The 22,540-nt window shown below is 40.5% G+C and overlaps 1 protein-coding gene across 2 annotated transcripts in view; it reads right to left on the bottom strand.

Moving 5' to 3' along the window:
- The window catches only part of atxn7 (ataxin 7), a 147,375-nt gene extending 128,352 nt beyond the window's left edge, over window positions 1-19,023 (bottom strand). The window contains exons 1-2 of one of the 2 annotated variants that reach the window (XM_078543650.1): window positions 18,853-19,023; window positions 18,631-18,699 (exon numbers count right to left, since the gene is read on the bottom strand). In XM_078543650.1, the coding sequence (XP_078399776.1) occupies window positions 18,631-18,699; window positions 18,853-19,018 (235 nt within the window). In that variant the 5' untranslated portion in view covers window positions 19,019-19,023. The remainder of the gene's footprint in view (window positions 1-18,630; window positions 18,700-18,852) is intronic. The other variant, XM_078543651.1, reaches the window with a different exon arrangement.
- Between the last annotated feature and the right edge of the window lie 3,517 nt (window positions 19,024-22,540).

Genomic DNA, 22,540 nt, shown 5'->3' with positions numbered 1-22,540 from the left:
CTGTGGACTGTTTGCTAAAAGGACTGCAATTCTGTGGAGCATGCAATGGATGATAAGTATAAAAGCAGAATGTTCCTCTGTAGTTTAATGTCTAAGTTGCCTACAAAAGGAAAATAATGTTTAGTCAATATTGCTGAAAAGAGACACGTTTGTTGAAGGTTTTTGTCTTGCACTTATCAGGACAAACGCAAGAGTCGACTTGCCAACCAATCAGCATCCTTTTCTGTTTGTGTTGTGATCGTTTGAAATTTGGCATTCTTGCATTTGTCCTCATGAGTGCAAGATGAAAAGCGTTAACAACATGTCTCTCTTTTTAGCAATACTCATGTTCTGTACTACCAAGCAACTGTTTAATTAGTGGTATTTCTTTAATCATTTGTTACAGTGAAAGTTTTAAAACATCATGTCATTCTTTCTACAATTAACTGGAAGTTTGAATCTCCTTTTAAAAGTTATCGGTCTCTACAGAAATCATAACATTTATATCATCAGCATGCTTCAATACGGTATATTTGGTCATCTCACCTAAGTCATTGCTATACTTCATAAATAGCTGACGCCCAAACATTGATCCTTGCAGTATCCCATTCGGTATAGTCTGCCAGCACAGAAATGACCCGTTTATTCCTTCTCTGCTTTCTATTTGCTCGCCAATCCTCAATCCATGCTAATATATTACCCCCAATTCTAGGAGCCCCAGTTTTGAGTAATAGACTCATGTGGCACTTTATTGAATGCTCTTTGAAAATCCATATATACTACATTCACTGGCTCTCCCTTACCTACCCTGCTCATTACAATCTCAAAAAACTCAGATCCGCCAAACACAACTTCCCTTTCATAAATCCACATTAACTCAGAATATCATCGTATGATTAGGCAAAGTGCCTTGTTAACACATCCTCAATAATAGATTCTAGCATTTCTCTTATTACTGATGTCTGGCTAACTGGCCTATAATTCCCAGGTTTTTTTTTTCTCTCTCTCCTTTCTTGAACTGTCAAGTTGTTTGCTATCTTCCAAACTATCCAAAGAATCTATGGAATTCTGGAAGATAAAAAAAATGTCTCCACTATCTCTGTTGCTACCTCTTAAAACCCCCAGGATGTAAGCTATCAGATCTGGGTGTTTTGTCGACTTTGTCACAATTTCTCCAGTGTCATTTCTTTCATAGTGTCTCCTAGTTCCTCATTTCCACTAGTCCTTTGGTTTCCCCAATTTTTCCAGAATGTGTGTGTCTTTTACCATGAAGCCAGATACAAAGTATTTGTTTAATGCCTCTTCCATTTCCTTATTTCCCCATTGATCATATTCTTGGTCCTCCTCAGTATTGATTGTCCACTCTAATTTATCATCCACAAATTTAGAAATTAGATTTCAATGTCCAAAACATTAATATAAAATTGTGAAGAACAGTGGTCCCAGCATTAATCCTTGTAGGACTCCTCTTTTCATTTTCTGCCACTATTACCCCTATTCTCTTCTTTCCATCTTGTTATCCATCAATCCACGCTGAGTATTCATTATAAATTGTTTTGGTTTCTAGATATTTTTCTATTATTCTCCTTTGTAGCGATTCCACTATTTTATAATCTAATCAGAAAAACACCAAAAGAAAGGAGGCTATCAGTTCCATTTGAGATTAAATATGTAATTATGTTCAAAAAAAGATGTAAAATTTGCTGACATGAAGTCATGATGCTAAATGATAACTTACACAATCATGTATATTGGGCATGTTCTCACTGGAAGAGAATTGAGAAATTATATGATTACTGTTTTTAGAATTCTAAAGGGACAATAACATTACAAAATAGGCTATTTCACCTTATCCAGATCAACAGAACCAAAGGACACAACCTGTATTTGAAGTTGCACAGGGAGAGGGGAATTTAAATTCAAAACTTTTGCGGAAAAGAGATTTCAGTGGGCAATTGGTCAACTTATGAAACAGGCTTCCTAGGGAGATGATGGAAGCAGCTAATGTTGGTCATTCAGGATCTCTTTCAGAAAAGCATATTTTGAGATGCAACATAAGTAAACAGAAACATGACACGCTTTGGAGGCAAATTTGGTTCTATTGTTCCCAAAACTCTCCAGACCTGGGGTTATTCTCACGTTATGTCTGGGTTTGTTTTGGGCTAATTGAAATTGATTGCAGTGATCATCAACTCCATTATTAGATCATGGGATGGTAGAAGGCAAATTAGATGGTCCATTTTTTTTCACCCAGCAATTCCCATGTTCCTACACAACGCAGTCGAGTGATAACAAATCATAAGCTTTTGCAGAATCAGGGAAAAACAAATCTGATCAAACAACACAATAGGGAAAAAAAAGTCAGATTACCCAGCCCAGATTCAGTTTGGTGTTTTCTAAAAGGTGTCATTATTGGTTGAACATATTACAACTTGCAGTGACGTGATGCAAGTTCACACTTGCAATTCCTCATATAATAAATTCCCAATTTTAACAGTAAAGCATTTATCCAGCCAAGGTGAAATCTGTTGGGGGGGTTGGCAGTGGCAGTAGTGGAAGGAACAGGGAAAAAGACAAACTCATAATTGGGCATTTTGTCTCATTATCCAATGCAACTGAAATTAACAGAAACCCTGGTGCCATCTATTTGCATGGCCACTGAACAGAGGAGTGGTATATCAGAAAACAAATGTTGTGTATGTAGGTAAAAGTGAATGTAAAGAATCAATGCTAAACCACCCAAGTAATTTTAACAAAACAATGACTGGTTATCTTATGAAAAATTCAGTAAACACATGTAAACTTATTTTTATGGATACCTTGTCAATAGTTCAAGGGTAGCATCAGTTAACCACCATTTGTGCAATGAAAAGTTTAATCTATTGCCAATCCATGGTGAAGCCACTCAATGGCTGCCATTTTATCTCCTTTCCAGATACTGTGCCTATCCCTACTATAATTTCAATGCCAAGTTTCTTGATGGATTTTTTTTTTAAAAACCTGACATACGCAGGTTATCTGAAATCATTTCAGATTAGAGCATCTTAATGCATAGTTTTTGTGCTTAAAAGAACTTGTGATATTTTTAACTGGTGGTTCTTTACAGAACAGGATTTAAGCTCATCTGAAGGCAAACTGTTCTAATAGTCAGGTAGCTTGCCCAAAATTTCTTAAAGTAAAAATATACCATCACAGAAAGCACAAAACCAGCCTTGTCATAACTGATCTATTGTGCAAGAATCAGAATTACTCAAGCATCTGATTAAATTGATCTTGTTACTAATATCTGTATTTTTTATGAAGGTCACACATTTGGAAATACTGCTGCATTCAGGGAGGATTTCACCATTTCACTGCATATAAGTGTATGATCACAGAGATAAATTAGGATCAAGAAAAAATGAAAGCGATATGAAAACAAAATTCTGATCTATTAACAGTGTTCTGCTGTGCTATTTTCTATTACAATTTCACGAAAGAAAAATATGTAATCAGTGACCCCTAATTAAAAAGGTAAAGTTATCTCAAGCGCAAAGCTCCAAGCAACAATACTGCACTAGGATATATCACTTTAAAAAGGTGTCCAACAACAGCACTCCTTTCACAATATGCCAATACAATCCAGCACCAGACAAAGTGCTACTAGGAGGTGGGCGAATGCGTGCATATGTATATAATACACACAGACTATTTGACGAATTACAAATATACAGTGGCATCTTGATCAGTGACCAGAAGAGGTTCCCTCCCACTTTCAGTGCATAATAGAAATCATATATTTCAGCATCTCCATCCCAACCCCCCTCCTCTCCATGCTTCGTCTGACAGTGAGCTTTTAAGCTATTGATTCCATCATGTACAGTTTTTTTAATTTGTTCAGGGGACGTGGGTGTCGCTGGCTAGGCCAGCATTTATTGTTTGTCCCTAATTGACCTTGTTCAGAGTGTTTTATTTTAAAAGAGTCCTTGCTGTGGGTCTGTGAGTCACATGTAGGCCAGACCAGGTAGAGGACAGCAGGTTTCCTTCCCTAAAGGACATTAGTGAACCAGAAGGGTTTTTATGACAATCAACAATGATTTCATGGTAAAACAAAAATAAAAATACCTGGAAAAACACAGCAGGTCTGGCAGCATCTGTGGAGAGGAACACAGTTAACGTTTCGAGTCCGTGTGACTCTTCAACAGAACTATGTAAAAATAGAAAAGAGGTGAAATATAAGCTGGTTTAAGGGGGGGTGGGACAAGTAGAGCTGGATAGAGGGCCAGTGATAGGTGGAGATAACCAAAAGATGTCATAGACAAAAGGGCAAAGAGGTGTTGAAGGTGGTGATATTATCTAAGGAATGTGCTAATTAAGGGTAGAAAGCAGGACGAGCAAGGTACAGATAGCACTAGTGGGGGTGGGGTGGGTGAAGGAATCAAAAAAGGCTAAAAGGTAGAGATAAAACAATGGATGGAAATACATTTAAAAATAATGGAAATAGGTGGGGAAAGAAAAATCTATATAAATTATTGGGGGAAAAAAAGGGGGATCGGAAAGGGGGTGGGGATGGAGGAGAGAGTTCATGATCTAAAATTGTTGAACTCAATATGCAGTCTGGAAGGCTGTAAAGTGTCTAGTCGGAAGATGAGGTGCTGTTCCTCCAGTTTGCGTTGAGCTTCACTGGAACAATGCAGCAGGCCAAGGACGGACATGTGGGCATGAGAGCAGGGTGGAGTGTTGAAATGGCAAGCGACAGGGAGGTCTGGGTCATGTTTGCGAACAGACCGAAGGTGTTCTGCAAAGTAGTCACGCAATCTGCGTTTGATCTCTCCAATGTAGAGGAAACCGCATTGGGAGCAACGAATGCAGTAGACCAAATTGAGGGATGTGCAAGTGAAATGCTGCTTCACTTGAAAGGAGTGTTTGGGCCCTTGGACGGTGAGGAGAGGAGCAGTAAAGGGGCAGGTGTTGCACCTTCTGCGGTTGCTTGGGAAGGTGCCGTGGGAGGGGGTTGAGGTGTAGGGGGTGATGGAGGAGTGGACCAGGTGATGCCACTTTCAAAAACAGTTCCTCTGACATGTCTTCCTTCTTCCTTAACCGAGGTTTTCCACCCACGGTGGCTGACAGGGCCCTCAACCGTGTCCGGCCCATCTCCCGCACATCCGCCCTCACACCTTCCTCTCCCTCCCAGAACCATGATAGGGTCCCCGTTGTCCTCACTTATCACCCCACCAGCCTCAGCATTCAAAGGATCATCCTCCACCATTTCCGCCAACTCCAGCATGATGCCACCACCAAGCACATCTTCCCTTCACCCCCCCGGTGGCATTCCGTAGGGATCGTTCCCTCCGGGACACCCTGGTCTACTCCTCCATCACTCCCTACACCTCAACCCCCTCCCACAGCACCTTCCCATGCAACTGCAGAAGGTGCAACACCTGCCCCTTTACTTCCCCTCCCCTCACCGTCCAAGGGCCCAAACACTCCTTTCAAGTGAAGCAGAATTTCACTTGCACTTCCCTTAATTTAGTCTACTACATTCGTTGCTCCCAATGCGGTCTTCTCTACACTGGGGACACCAAATGCAGACTGGGTGACCGCTTTGCAGAACACCTTTGGTCTGTCCGCAAGCATACCCAGACCTCTTTTGGTTATCTCCACCTATCACTGGCTCTCAATCCAGCTCTACCCCCACCCCCCTTAAACCAGCTTATATTTCACCTCTTTTCTATTTTTACTTAGTTCTGTTGAAGACTCATACGGACTCGAAACGTTAACTGTGTTCCTCTCCGCAGATGCTGCCAGACCTGCTGTGTTTTTCCAGGTATTTTTATTTTTGTTTTAGATTTCCAGCATCTGCAGTTTTTTGCTTTTATCTTAATGATTTCATGGTCATCATTCCAGATTTTTTATTGAATTCAAATTCCACCATTTGCCATGGTGGGATTCAAACCTGGGTCCCCAGAGCATGGGCCTCTGGACTACTAGTCCAGTGACCATACCACTATGTCCTATGCCTTCCTATGGATAATCAAGAAAATATGCACCCTGTAAGTTGTGGCAAGTCAATCCTTCAAACTTTGAGCTCATCACTCCTCTCCCTACCCCCACAACCCACCCTCCCAAATATCATATAGCCAACAGCCATTAAGGGATTTACTAGTTGAATACAAGTTTTACCTCTGCAAACTTGGAATTTACGCCACAGTTCGGTTGGCCCCTTCTTTTTGAAATGCTTGCCAATTCCTTAAATTTTGTGGTATGTATGTTTTAATATACAAACAACAATTACATGTGAAAAAACATTCAAACTTCTCATTTTTTCTTGTAATTATAATCTTCTCTATGCCTCATTACTGAAATGGCATATTCTGGAAACAAACTTCCACTATTTCTCCTCTCAAAACCCATCAAAATGTTGGGAAAACACAAATTTCTCTTAACCTTCTTAGATCCAGTGACAGTGAGAAAAAAAACAAATTCTTCAAACCTATTGCAATGATTAAAATTTCTTATTTTGATAAATCTTTGCTGCATCCTCCCAATAGGTCTAATATTCTTTCTACAGTGGAGCGTCCGAAACTATACACAATACTCCAGCTGTGGCCAAACCGACATCCAATCAGACAGACACAAATAGAAACGCGCACACAATTAAATTTGCTTTTTACAGCCTTTTCTATCCACACTCATCTTTAAAGATCTGTGTAATCTGGCCTGCAAATTATTGTTTCTCCAATATTCGATTCGTACCACTTACTGTATATTTCCTTTCATGCTTTTTCAAAACGTGTTGCTTCACATTTCTCTCACTCAAACTGTGCCTGCTACTTATCTGTCCTCCTATATTCTTACGAACATTTTGGCATTCCCCTAACTTGGTAACGTAAACTTCAATATCAACTTTTATGTCCAATTAATTTAAATAAGACAGAAACAGGATTCGACAAAATTCAGATTGATTGGTTGGTATTTTTCTCATTTATCTTTTAAATCTCAAGTAATTTTACTAATTCTAAAGGTTTTATTAAGTAGAGCATTTATTGAAATAAGAATATAAGCACAGGCAGGTGAAGTGTGGCAGCTGCAGAATGTGGACGTTCGTAGACACCTGTATGCTCCAATGCAAAAACGTCTGTAGTCAGTGTCTGTGGCTGGAGGAACTTAGGCTCAGAGTCAGATCTGCAGGCTGAGTTGCAGACAATGTGACACATCAGGGAGGGGGAAGTTATCTGCACACTTTGTTCCAGGAGGCTGTTACGCCCCTTAGGATAGAGTTGTCTGATTTGGTCCATGGTCAAGGATGGGAGGGTGAAACTGCAGGTGAGGCAGGTATAGGGATCAAGTAAGTAGAAGTGGAGGAGCCTCAGCCCTTGAAATTATCCAACAGGTTTGAAGTTCTTAGAACCTGTTGCACAAAAGTGGGGGCTGCAGGGAGATGAGCGAAAGGATCATAGCACTGTGGTACAGGAACCATTCAAGCGAGTAAATAGGAATGCAGTGGTAGCAGGATAACATAGGAGCAGTAGGCCATTCAGCCCCTCGAGCCTACTCTGCCATTCAACTAGATCACGGTTGATCATCTACCTCAACGCCATTTCCTCACGCTATCTCCATATCACTTGATGTCATTAGCATCTAGAAATCTATTGACTTCTGTCTTGAACATACTCAATGACAGAGCTCCCACAGCTCTCTAGGATAGAAGATTCCAATGGTTCACTATCCTCCGAGTGAAGAAATTCCTCTTCATGTCAGTCTGAAATGGCTTGCCCCTTATTCTGAGACAGTGTCCCCTAGATCTAGCACCCCCACCACACCATCACCCCCCCACCATCCCAGCTAGGGGAAGCCTCATTTTTGCATCTACCCTGTCCTGCCCCTTAAAAGTTTCATAACTATCAATGAGGTCACCTCTCATTCCTCTAAACTCGAGAATTAAGGCCCGGTCTCTTCAATCACTCCCTATAGGACAGTCCCATCATCCCAGGAATTAGTTTGGCAAACCTACGCTGCACCCCCTCCGTGGCAAGTATATCCTTCCACATCCTTGTAATAGATTCTATTATATTCCCTGCTACTGATATCAGGCTAACAGGTCTGTAGTTCCCCATTTTCTCTCTCTCAACATTTTCAACCCATAGGCACCATTCCAGAATCTAGAGAATTTTCAAAGATGACCACCAATGCATCCACTATTTCTAGAGCCACCTCTTTCAACACTATACTGTAGATCATCGGGTCGCAGGGATTTATCAACTTCAGTCCCATTAATTTCTCAATGCTACTTCTTTTAATAATGCTAATTTCTGTCAGTTCCTCATTCTCAATAGTCCCTTGGTTCACTTATTTCCGGGAGATTTCTTATACCTTCCTCAGGTGAAGACAGACAAAGTAATTATTTAGCTTCTACGCCATTTCCCTATTCTCCATTATAAATTCTTTTGTCTGTCTATACTGGGCCCAGATTTATCCTTGTGACAACTGGGCTCTTAGAAAATAAGGATTGGGCAGAATCAATATGGATTTATGAAAGGGAAATCGTGTTTGACAAACCTGTTGGCATTTTTGAGGATGTAACTAGCAGAATACATAAGGGGGAAAGCAGTGGATGTGGTGTATTTAGATTTCAGAGGTTTTCAATAAGGTCCCACACTAGAGGTTAGCAAGCAAAACAGAAAACAGTATGAATAAACAGACCATTCTCAGATTGGCAGGCTATGACAAGTGGGGGTACTGCAAGAATCAATGCTTGGGCCCCAGCTATTCACAACCTATACAATAATTTGGATGTGGGGACCAAAAATCATATTTCCAAGTTTTCTGATGACACAAAACTAGACAGTATTTCTTAAATGGTGAGAGATTGGAAAGTGTTGATATCCAAAGGGACCTGAGTGTCCTTGTTCATAAATCACTGAAGCTAGCATGCAGGTGCAGCAAGCAATTAGGTAGGCAAATGGTATGTTGGCATTTATTGCAAGAGGATTTGAGTACAGGAGTAAAGAAGCCTTGTTGCAATTGTATAGAACCTTGGTGAGACCGCACCTGGAGTATTGTGTACAGTTTTGGTCTCCTTAACCAAGGAAGGATATACTTGTCAAAGAGCGACTGAAGCAAAGATTCACCTGACTGATCTCTGAGATGGTGGGATCATCCCATGAGGAGACGGCCTATATTCTCTAGAGTTTACAGGAATGAGAGGTGATCTCGTTGAAGCATACAAAATTTACAGGGCTCAACAGGGTAGATGCAGGATGTTTCCCCTGGCTGAGGGGTCTAGATCCAGGAGACAGTGTCTCAGAATAAGGGGTAGGTCATTTAAGACTGAGATGAGTAGGAATTTCTTCACTCAGAGGGTGGTGAACCTTTGGAATTCTCTCCACCAAACAGCTGTGAAGGTTCACTCATTGAGAATGTCCAATACAAAGATAGGTATATTTCTAGACATTAAAGATACCAAGGGATATGGGGACAGTGCGGGAAAATGGTATTGGGGTAGATAATCAGCCATGATTTAGTTTAAAAGTAAGCCATTTGCCTAATACTTCATGAATCTCTAAAAAAAAGTCCATATACAGTCACGACATTCTGTAAACTCTTTTTCAAATTTATGCTGACTGTCCCTAATTATTCCATGACTTTAAGTGCTCTCATTTTGTCCTTTCTAATTTGTATCTCTTTACTGACAACCATCAGTCCTTCACTAAAAATACACCAATTATAGCTTCCATTTATTTCAAAACCAAGCACATTACATACTTCCCCCTATACAGGTTTGCATAACTTCAGACTGGAAGATGATCTTATGCAGCCTGTGCCTACCAGACATTTTTCCCTACCAATCTGATGATACCCTTGCTTCAAAATGATATAGTTCAAAGCCCTAAATGTTACAGTCTCAGGTAAGCATGACCTCAATGGTGCAGCAGTATTCAGAAAGTGTTGATATTTGCCCTCTCCACTGATATTTCTTTCCCCTCCTCACACTATTTCTCCAGTTTGGACCTCCAAAGCTTACCACCAGCCCACCCTTGGCCCCTTACCCTCTCTGGTCTCTCCTGACTTTTAATCAAAATTATAAATGTTAAATATGATTCACTGATGTTTATTTCAAATATACTTTATTTTGAATATACTTAAATTTTTAATTCGAATATATATATATTATTTGCGTTAATTTTAAAATGTATAATTTGTTTATTGAATTATGATTCCAATATGTTACTTATACAATCCTGTATTATATCTATTAATTTTGTAATGTTGCTGAAATGGGGATATTAGAATTTAAAGATACATAGAAGTATTATAGGCAATTAGTACATTAGCATCACACAGGATCCAACGCAGTGAACAGTAACATTGTCAACAACTCCACCAGATAGTTTAGTTCATCTTTCAAAAGTACGCACACAAATCTCTTTCTGTCCAACCACCATACTGTCCGTGGTAAGGAGATCAACTAAGTACCTTTTAATAATCTGCTTTTTCAAAGCAAGTAGCTAATTCTATTTTACAAGAATTTATTAAAGGCAACTTGCATTTATATAGCACCTTTTGCGACCTTACAACATTCCATAGCAGCTTACAGCCAAAGATGTGCTTTTGGAAGTGTAGTCATTGCTGTAATGTGGGAAAACATTATTTATGCATTGTTCTTCAACAGTGACAAATATTGTACATTTAAACCATTTGTGAAAGAAGTTATTAGCAATTCTTCGTACCGGTCCAGTGTCTCAAATCCAGCTATCCAAAAACCGGACATTTCCGTAACTGCCACCACCATGAATTTTAATTCTCTTAAATTAGTAAAATTTCTTACCAGTTTGTTCAGTTAGGTGCTGAATTAGTGTGGTGGCACGCCAGACTAGATATCAGCTTCACAGGCTGTTTTTTTGCCCCGCGCTCCAAGTGGTCTGGAGCTGAGCAAATTAAGAAAAGTTCAACTTCTGAAGTCTCCTTTCATAACCAAGTTGCTGGTAACATCCCAGTGAAACTTCATTATATCTCATTCATGGCTTCTTTATCCTCCTATAATGGGCTGCCGTCAGTGATTCCCTGCTCCTCTACAGGGCACACTGTTGATGTCCCCGCAAATGGAAATATTTAGAAATCACTTGAATTGACGTGAACTTCCACTTTTTATGCTCTAATCCTGTTGTAAACCATCCCCCACTCCCAAAAATTATGCCTTGTTGAATGAGGTGTAATTGGGGTTTTTAAACAATGTATCAAATTTAACTACTGCTGAACAACTTCCCTGGCCATGTCAAGGGCCCCAAACACTGCTAAGGTCAAACAGCAATTTACTTGTACTACTTCCAGTTTAGTATATACTACCTTCACTGCTGAGAATGCAGGGAAAGCAAATGCACATCAGGTGACTGCTTTGCAGAACACCTCCATTCAGTCCGCAAGTGTGAGCTTGAGTTCACGGTTGTGCGTCATTTTAATTCTTTACCCCACTCCCACTTGAACATTTTAGGAGGCAGAGATCAATGAAACCCAACGCAAGCTAGAGGAACAGCATCTCATTTCTTGATTAAGTGCTTTACAGCCTTCCAGACTTACCCAGTTCAACAATTTCAGACCCCTGTTTATTGGATGGCAGCTGTTAATGATTCAACTATTCCCATTTACACCTCCTCTAGACCCATCTTTTGTTTCCTTGCTTGCCACCTTCTGTTGCCTTGCACCATCATTTCTTTTGTCATTTAATTTCTCCTGCCTTCCACTCTACCTTACACTCTCCATTTTGTTTTTCCCTACCTCTGTATTTGCTGAAACCCCGTTATGTCATTTTCCAGCTCTGACGAAAGGTCACCAACCCGGAACATCAGGTCTATTTCACTCTCTATAGATGCTGCCTGACCTGCTGAGTATTTCCAGCATTCTTTATGAATTGTACTTCCTGGTTTGCTGGCTGAGAGAATTTTTTCAATGCGAATGGCTGCTTAGCCTCCTTTATGACATCACTGCTACTGGATGCAACAGATCCCTTATATCAGAATCAAATTAATACTAGGAAATGGTGAAATAAAAACAGAAAACGCTGGAAACCCTCAGCAGTATCTGTGGAGAGGAAGACTTATTGTTTCAGGTCGATAACAATCCTTTAACTTCATGTTCTGATGAAGGGTCATCATTGACGCAAAGTGTTACCTCTGTTCCTCCTTACAGATGCTGCCTGACCTGCTGAGTATTTCCAGCATGTTCTGTTTTTATTTCAAATTTCCAGCATCCACAGTATTTTGCTTTCGTACTAGGAAAGATGACATCCCATGCCACAGAGATTCCTAGATCTTTGCTGGCAGCTTTCTTCAAGGTCAGTGGAAAAATGCAGACCAATAATGAACTTCGTGAAAATGAAATTTGAACAATCAATGTTCCCAGAAGATAATTTTTGAGTTCAATAAAAAATCAGCAAGAGGAAAAGGCTTAATTACTAAGAAGGAAATACAAAGCAGCACATGGACGTTCATCTGCTAAGAGTATCATTTTTAAAATATTTCTTCTGTTTTAATTTCTTCAAAATCTGGAAGAGTTTTAATATTAATGTTCAAGTATTCACTAGTAAGTGAGCAAAGTCAGAATAAATTCCTCTGCTTTATAGATGAAAGCCATTTTCCATCAAAATATAGATACATAATTTAGAGGGTTTTAAAAAAAAATTACATTACTCTACAACCTAATTTTTTCTATGAAACATTGTCAGTTTCATCCAGGGAGTTGCGTGGTTGATCAGAAAAATATGAATCATGAGCTAGATTCTTGATTGAAATCAAAGTTTTTTTAAACAGTTCTGAAGCTTTAATAAAGTAACTAGATCAGAATCAGGTTAAAAACAAATCACATTTGTTCAGGATTTTGAGATATATGTTGATTTGTGTTAAACAAGGAGCTACAGAAAATGTATTTGCCTGTTGAATTACTTTAAGCTAAAAGAATTAAGGTGGTATCACAGCTAAAATAAAGCCAGAAAATGCTGGAAATACACAGCATGTCAGGCAGCAGCTGTGGACAGAGAAAGAGTTTACATTTCACGTCAATTACATTATCAGAACGGGAAAAGATAAGAGATGTAATAGGTTTTAAGTACGGAGACAGGGAAGTTGGGGAAGTGGATTTGGAAGAGCAAAAGGGAAGGCCTGTATTAAGGCAGGAGCGATTAAATGACAAAGGATGATGCAAGGGAAAGGAAGATGGTAATAGAACAAGTAAAGAAACAAAAGATAGGTTGAGAGGATGTGTAAGAAAAAGAGCAGAATCATCAACAGCTGCTTTCTGGAAAAGAAATGGGAAGAGGGGTTATGGAAATTGTTGAACTCAATGTTAAGCCCAGAAGGCTGTAAAGTGCTTAATCAAAGGACTAGGTGCTGTTTTTTTTAGCTCTCGTTAATTTTTTTGGAACAGTGTAGGAGGCCGAGGAGAGAGGTCTAAATGAGAAAATTGCAGAGAATTAAAATTACAGGCAATCCAAAGTTTGAGGTTACCCTTGCAGGACAAATGGAAACGGTCTGCAAAGTGGTTACCAAATCTGCATTTGGTCTTCCCAATGTAGAGAGGATCACATTGTGAGCAATGAATACAGAATACTAAGTTGAAAGTACAAGAAAATCACTTTCACCTGGAAGGAGTGTTTGGGGCTCTGGGTGTTGGGAAGAGAGGAGATAAAAGGGTAGGTGTTGCATCGCCTGTGCTTGCATGAGAAGGTGCAGTAGGAAGAAGAGGTGTTGAGGGTGTGAGGAGTGGACCAGTGTAGAGGAAGGAACAGCCCTTTTGAAATGCTGAAAGGGCAGAAGATGCATTTGGTGATGGCATCAAGTTGAAGGTGGTGTAAATGGCGAGGATAAATGTGGAAAGGAGGTGGTGGGATGGAAGGTGTAAACAAGAGGAACTCCATCGTGGTTCTCCTCAGGAGGGTGAGAGATGAGAGCGGAAGTGTGGGAAATGGAATGAACATGGTCAAGTTCCTGACAACCACAATTGTGGACAATCCTCAGTCAAGGACGGTCCTGGGCTCCGAAACATTCCTTGCAGATCAAACGATGATTCACTTGTACTTCTTTCAATATACAGGAAAATCTCTTATCTGACATGCTCCAAGAATGGGAGGTGCCAGTTAATCAAATATTCTGGTTAACTAAGATGTAAATCAGTTTCACATTTTCATCCAATCAGAAAGCTCCAGGGTGATCACGCGAGTGTAGAGGTCTTGCGAGAGGTGCAGGAGCATGTGAATCGAGTGAGCAGCACTAACAGAATATGGTGCTGCAGAACAGTGGGATGCTGAGCCGAAGCGAGAGCAGGCTGCCAATAACAACTACTGGTGTTTTTGACAAAAACAGATCCCAGAATTCCAGTTAATAAGAGTATTCAAGTTGGTAGAGTACTGGCTAACAGAAATTTTACTGTAGTGTATTCACGACTCACAATGCAATCTTCCTCAACGTCAGGGAAACCAAACATAGATTGGACGACTGCTTTGTGGAACACCTCAGCGTGACCCTCAGTTTCCGGTCGGCAGTTATTTTAATTCTCCATTCGATTCCCACTCTGTTCTCAGACTCCAAGGAAGCTTGACCTAACCCAAGAACAGCACCTCAACTTTCAACTAGGCACTTTTTAGTCTTCCAGACTCAGTTTAACAATGTCAGATCATAACTGTTGCTGTGATTTTTTTTTTGGCCAATCACTGTCAGTGATGCTTCTGCCATTCCCACTTACACCTCCTCTTAACCCATCTTTTGCTTCTTTCACCATCTCCTTTTGCCTTACAACATCCCTTTTATCATTTAATCTTTTCTCATCTTCCACCCCATCAGACTCTCCCATTTGTTGTTTCCTTTCCCATCCCACCCTTTTCCCTGACACTATATTTGCTTAAAATACGTTACATCTCAATATTGCCAGTTCTGACAAAAGGTCATTGACCTAAAGTGTTAATTATTTCTCTCGCCACAGATACTACATGACTTGGGTATTTCCAGCATTTTCTGATTTCATTTCAGATTTCCAGCATCTGCAATATGTTGCTTTGGCATCACAGTAAGTTGGGCTTGTTAAATACCTTGTATGTTACTGAACAAATTCTCCATTTTTAAACAAACCAGGGATGGGGGCATTGCCTACGTTATGTAGATTTGAAAGCACTTTAAAAAATTGACAGATATAGATCAAACAATTACAAATTTCACAATATATATTATATATTTTTTAAATGTATATTAAATATGTATATTAGAGTCCTTGATGTTGAAGTAATAAGAAATGAGCTTCATTGAGCACACATTTTGCAATAGCTCAGAAATATGCTAGAAATTTAGATCAGTCCTAAACATCGCTACTACAATTAAAGCATTATACATTTAAACTTCCAAAACATCAGAATTCAGAGTCCTTAGTGCCTCAGCCACCTACTTATAAACGGGATATAGAATTTAGGATTCACATCCCAACCAAATCTGGAGTCTTGCAGGACACTTTTAACTTTAAACTTACTCGCACTGACTTAAAGGGTCTCCGCTGCATCAGTGCAGAAAACTGGCATCTGTGGATCAACAGCCTTATACACACCTTGTCCAATTTACCTCTCATGGGAAGAAAAATCAACTGATTGTAATAACAGGCCACTGATCTGTTACCGCTCGTTTTCTCTCAGCATTAGAAGTTAAACTCTATCCTTTTGCATTTTAATTAGTATCTGGTTTGTATGGATACACCAAAGTCTTGGTGCTCATAGATCACAAATCAGTTAACTAGGAGCAATGACTAATGGAACAGGTATAGGGCCTTTCCTGCTGCTTTGAATGATATAAAGCTGTAAAACAATTGAACTTCAGTATATGTGTTTGATTTCCTCATCAGTAAATGACACTCAATTATAGTACAACAAGCAACTCTTTTCCTTTCCCAAGATTAATGTAATTTTTCTCTATCAAGCCAGTACAACTGCAATGTAACAGTCACTACACTTCAAAGATATTTCAATGGCTGCAAAACGCTTTGGGACATTGAAGTTGCGAAAAGCACTACATAAACCTAAGTCTACCAGAAATATGCATCTGTGGAACGATACCTGATAATGAATGCAAAGTAACAACAACTATCTCAATGTATGCATCCAAAGAATATGTAGGCAGGGTAGATAGTATTAAATTAATCTGGTGGAAGTGAAATAGTTGTCTGTTTTGAGTGTCATTTACTACACAGGGCATGCAAGCATATAGACAATCTAAGCAAATTTAGAAAAACTGAAATAGCATTCGCAAACCAAACTCAATTAATTTACGATTTCAGTGTTTAATGACCATCCATTCGGCCAAGTCAGGCGCTGGTGCCCACAAAAGAATATACTCAATCAACAGAGACCCTTGCTGTTTTCAGCATTTAAAAAAAAGTATCAAAGACTGGTCTGGGAACATCCATTATGTCATCACAACAAATTTAAACTCAGGTTATTGATTGGCCATCTCCTCCTTCCAGCCAATTAGAAGTCAGTGAAGCCATATTTGATGCTTGTGCCCATGTCCAACACAGTTGGAAGAAACCAAGAAGTGGACAGAAAGGGATATGGAAAGAGTTAAGGCTATTGAAGTTAGAAAATTGGTTATAGACACAGTACATAGGAAAAAAAAGTGATAAATAAATAATGACAATTGTGGCCAAGAAATCAAGCCAAAATATTTTTAAATGTTATTTCAAATTTGTGCAAGTTCTTTGTAGCCCTATTAGTACTACACTAATAAAATGTTACATTTTTAAATGGATATTTGTTCAACATCATAGTAAACAGGCTGAAAGGTTAGCTATTCTATGCACGTCATTTCCCTGCTAACAACTGACAGGTTCGATATAACCGTGATTTTCATTTGACAGTATAGAGTGGCCCATAGTATAACACTCCACTAATCTAACTCCAAAAAAACTCAGGTCACATCTCACAGCTATCAACATGAATGCTAAAAACATTATAGAGATTTTCACAATATAAAATGGCATTTTTAACCCTGATGTTTGACTTTTTAAATTTTAACTGCTTGTCATTCACTAAATCTCACATTGACATTATAACCTGGGAAAACAATTTGTGCTGTTAGCAATATCTCACATCTATCAATTTATTATTTAAGGGATGGTGTTATGGTAAAATGCCTCGTAAGGCCCATTAAACGTGTTCCATGCCTACACATGTGCAATAAGATGATTACCAACAGCATCTGATTTTACAGATTCAATAGAATTTAGTTACAATGAAAATAGCACTGGAAAAGTCTGCACTGCAGAACAATTCCAGAATCCGATGAATGTTGGCAATAAGAAACGGAATACAACTTGCAGTCAGTGTCAGCAAACATTCATATCAGGGACACAGCTCACCCTGAACTACCCCAAAACAGACTTCAATCCCAACTCAAGAGCAAATTATTACATCAGTGCAACATTCCCAGTTCCCACATCAACAGTGTGGCCTCTATCAAAGTCAAGTTAGTGTTGAACTATGGACAGTTGTGTGCCATGACCTCATAGTCGTCGTCTTGGAAAAGAGAAAGACTGTCCAAATTAATTTTATTTTAAGACCCTTACAGCCAGTAGAGGAATCTTGGATTCAAATGCAAGTACCAACATGTTAAAATAATAAATGCAAATATTTTAAGTATTGTAACGAGGGCCAAAAACATACATCAGCAGCACATTTTATACTGAATTTTATTAAGAATATTTTAGCAACACCTGTTCTAAATTTAAATAAGAGGAATTTCAGATTCAAGAACAAGGAATGAGGAGCTGAAAGTCTTTTTGTCCAATTTCATTCTAATTTAAAATGGCTGAAATTTAAATCAGCACTTTTATCGGTGGTCATACAGATTGTTTAGGCATTAGTTTAGACCTTGCCCAATGTCTAAAGCACATGATCTAAGGTGCACAGAGGTGGTGGTAAAGTGGGTAGATTCAAGTAGCAATGTTATCCAATGGTCATTTCTACCAGTTACGATAAAGATTGTTACCCAAATAATATGGAGATTTTTAAATTAGTCTACATAATACATTTCAATGTTGCTAAATGTAAATTTACAACTTTTCCACCTGAAGTTTAAAATTGGATTCAATACCAACATGTCAAACAAGCTGAATAACTTAGTAGCAGGGTATATTACTCATCCACAAGATAGTTTGACATAAATGAAACCAAGAGCAGCTAACCTTAACCTCTTGAAATACAGTTTAATATTGTGAGATCTTCTGTAGGATCACCCAAACATAACAGAATGGTCAATTACAGTGAATTATTATTCGTGATTTAAAGTTTCAATTGTTCCAAAATACTATCCAGAACCACTCCCTCATTACCTGACAAACAAGATAGCAATTGAACCTTAACACATAGATCAGAGAAATCAACTTTTCAAAAAAATACGACTAGGAAATCATTACTGGGAGGAGGAGGAGGGGAAGAGAACGGGAACTTTGAACGTTTTGTTGCTTCACCTAGCTCCTACAAAATATTTGGGCAAACCATGAGTTCAGAATGCATCCATGTAACAGGCCCCCCTTTTGGTCTAGTTGCCAGTGCCTGCGAAGCGGAGTCACCAGTCCGCGGTTTAGGAGCCTGTACAACAGGCAGGCAGGAGCAGAAGCACAGCAAAGTTTGAAGCCGCCACTCACCTTCCCGGCTCAGCCGCATGACCTCCCGGTTTTTCCCGCACTCCTTAAAAGTTTCTTCCAATTCGGTGCCTGTGTAACAATTGGACACATCAGTCAGTCAGTCAGTCACTGAGTTACACTTGCCTGCCTTGCCTGCGCCAAGTCGGCGCACAAACATCCCGGGCCCGCTCGTCACTCGCCGCTAAAAGTGTTTGCTAAGGTTAAAGAGCGCTTTGGGCTCACCGTCCGCCCCGTGCTGTTTGGCGGCATCGATCCAGTGGGTCCAGGGCTGTCCCGCCAGCGCCTCCGGACTGGGTAGTCTCCTCTCCACAGTCGCCATTGCTGATCCTTCTTGCTGCCCGGCCGCGCTTCGGGCCGCGCTGACGTCAGCCTCGGCCGTTTCCGCCATCTTTTCGCTACATTGTGGCAAAAATCTACCTTCCCCTTTAACTGGAGTTCCCATCCCTTTAACAGGAGGCGCTGCTGCTACTGGGGCTGTTCAGCAACATTGTGGCAAGTCCTCTCCTCTCGTCCCACTGCAACTCTTGCACTTTTTCCAACAAAAAAATACATACAACAAACTAATATACTAACGAACGCACTGCCCAACAGGAAGCGGATTCAATTATAACCTTCAAAATGGTTATAAGTATTTGTAGGGATTTTTTTTTTGCAAGGTTTTGGGGAAAACAGCAGGGGAGCGTGGCTAATTGTAAAGCTCATTCGAAAAGCCAGCACATACACAATGGGCCGAGTGGCCTTATTGTGTTGTATCATTCTATATAGCTCATGGATATGTTAAACACCACCATGAGGATGGAGCCAGGGACACAAAGTCCAATTCAACTGAGTGGCTCCCTGTGCTCATAAGAGTTATACAGCACTGAAACAGGCCCTTTGGCCCATCGGCCATCAAGCACCCATCTATTCTAATCCCATTTTCCAGCACGGCCCGTAGCCCTGTATGCTATGGCATTTCAAGTGCTCGTCTAAATACTTCTTAAATGTTGTGATGGTTCCTGCCTCCACCACCCCCTCAGGCAGTGTGTTCCAGATTCCAACCACCCTCTGGGTGAAAAGTTTTTTCCTCAAACCCCCTCTAAATCTCCTGCCCCTTACCTTAAATCTATGCTCCCTGGTTATTGACACCTCCACTAAGGGGAAAAGTTTCTTCCTATCTACCCTATCTACGCCCCTCATAATTTTGTATACCTCTATCAGGTCCCCCCCCCAGCCTTCTCTGCTCTAAGGAAAACAACCCTAGCCTATCCAGTCTCTCTTCATAGCTGAAACGCTCCAGCCCAGGCAACATCCTAGTGAATCTCCTCTGCACCCTCTCCAGTGCAATCACATCCTTCCTATAGTGTGGTGACCAGAACTGCACAGAGTACTCCAGCTGTGGCCTAATTAGCATTTTATACAGCTCCAACATAACCTCCCTGCTCTTTTATTCTATGCCTCGGCTAATAAAGGCAAGTATCCCATATGCCTTCTTAACCACCTTATCTACTTGTGCTGCTGCCTCCAGGGATCTATGGACATGTACACCCAGGTCCCTCTGATCCTCTGTACTTCCAGGGGTCCTACCATTCATTGTGTATTCCCTTGCCGTGTTAGTCCTCCCAAAATGCATCACCTCACACGCCTCAGGATTAAATTCCATTTGCCACTGCTCTGCCCATCTTACCAGCCCATCTATAATGTCCTGTAATCTAAGGCTTTCCTCCTCACCATTTATGACACCACCAATTTTCATGTCACCTGCGAACTTACTGATCATACCTCCTATATTCACATCAAAATCATTAATGTACACTACAAACAGCAAGGGTCCCAGCACCGATCCCTGCGGTACACCAATTGTCACAGGCTTCCAATCACAAAAACAACCTTCGACCATTGCCCTCTGCCTCCTGCCACTAAGCCAATTTTGGATCCAATTTGCCAAATTGCCCTGGATCCCATGGGCTCTTACCTTCTTGACCATTCTCCCATGCGGGGCCTTGTCAAAAGCCTTACTGAAGTCCACGTAGACTACATCAACTGCCACCACCCTCATCTAAACAACTAGCCACCACCTCAAAAAATTCAATCAAATTTGTTAGACATGATCTCCCCCTGACAAAGCCATGCTGACAATCCCTGATTAATCTCTGCCTCTCCAAGTGGAGATTAATCCTGTCCCTCAGAAATTTTTCCAATAGTTTCCCTCCCACTGATGTTAGAATCACTAGCCTGTAATTACCTGGTTTATCCCCACTACCCTTCTTGAATAATGGTACCATATTCGCTGTGCTCCAGTCCTCTGGCACCCCTCCTGTGGCCATAAGGGATTTGAAAATTAGTGTCACAGCCCCTGCAATCTTCTCCCTTGCCTCACATAGCAGCCTATACATCTCATCTGGGCCTGGGTATTTATCCACTTTTAAGACCACTAAAACCGTTAATACTTCCTCCCTCTCAATGTTAATTTGTTCAAGTATATCACAATCCCCCTCCCTGATTTCTACACCTACATCTTCCTTCTCCATAGTGAACACAGATGAAAAGTGATCATTTAAAACCTCACCTACATCCTCCGGCTCCACGCACAGATTGCCATTTTGGTCCCTAATGGATCTTACTCTTTTCCTGGTTATCCTCTTACCCTTAATACATTTATAAAATGCCTTGGGTTTTTCCTTTATCTTGCCCGCCAGTGTTTTTTGATACCCCCTCTTTGCTTTCTTAATTACTTTTCTAAGTACCCCCCTACACTTTCTATACTCCTCTAGTGCTTACACTGTTTTCAGCCCTCTTTATCTGCCATGAGCCTCCTTTTTTTTCCTTATCCAATCCTCTATATTCCCTTGACATCCAGGGTTCTGAGGACTTATTGGTCCTACCTTCACATTTTCGGGAACATGTTGGCCCTGAACTTTCACTATTTCCTTTTTGAATGACTCCCATTGGTCTGATGTAGATTTTCCTACAAGTAGCTGCTCCCGCTTTGGACAGATCCTGTCTTATCATATTGAAATTGGCCTTCCCCCAATTCAGGACCTTTATTTCCTGTCCATGTTTGTCCTTTTCCATAACTGCCTTAAATCTTACAGAGTTACGGTCACTATCCCCGAAATGCACCCTCACTTACACTTCTACTACTTGCCCGGCTTCATTCCCTAAGATTAGGTCCAGTACCGCCCCTTCTCTTGTAGGACTTTCTACATGCTGTCTCAAAAAACTCTCCTGGATGCACTTTAAGAATTCTGCCCCCTCTAAGCTTTCACACTAAGACTATCCCAGTTAATATTGGGGAAGTTGAAATCCCCTACTATTATTACCCTATTATTTTTACACTTCTCTGAGATTTGCCTACATATCTGCTCCTCTATCTCTCCCTGACTGTTTGGAGGTCTATAGTAGAGTCCCAGCAAAGTGATTGCCTCCTTTTTCTTTTTAAGCTCTACCCATATGGCCTCATTTGAGGAACCTTCTAAGATACCATCCCTCCTTACTGCAGTAATTGACTCCTTGATCAATAATGCAATGCCACCTCCACTTTTACACCCCCCACTCCCCCCGTCACGCCTGAAGATTCTATACACCGGAATATTGAGCTGCCAGTCCTGCCCTTCCCTCAACCATGTCTCTATGATAGCAACAATATCAGATTCCCATGTGTTAATCAATGCCCTCAATTCATCTGCCTTACTTGTAAGACTCATTGTATTAAAATAGATGCAATCCAGCCTTACATTATTTCCTTTCTGCCTTAACAGGCCTATATTTGCTCTACCTTCCAGACTAACTTAGTTTCCCTTCTATATTTGGCTGTGCATCACCCCCTACTGTACCTTCACTCTGTATTCCATCCCTCTGCAAATTAGTTTAAACCCCGCACCCCCCGACATCACTAGCAAACCTCCCCGCAAGGATGTTGGTCCTGTTC

This window comes from Cetorhinus maximus, chromosome 6 (assembly GCF_964194155.1).
Source record: "Cetorhinus maximus chromosome 6, sCetMax3.hap1.1, whole genome shotgun sequence".
Taxonomy (NCBI): Eukaryota; Metazoa; Chordata; class Chondrichthyes; order Lamniformes; family Cetorhinidae; genus Cetorhinus; species Cetorhinus maximus.
This window is presented reverse-complemented; position numbering and strand designations above follow the sequence as displayed.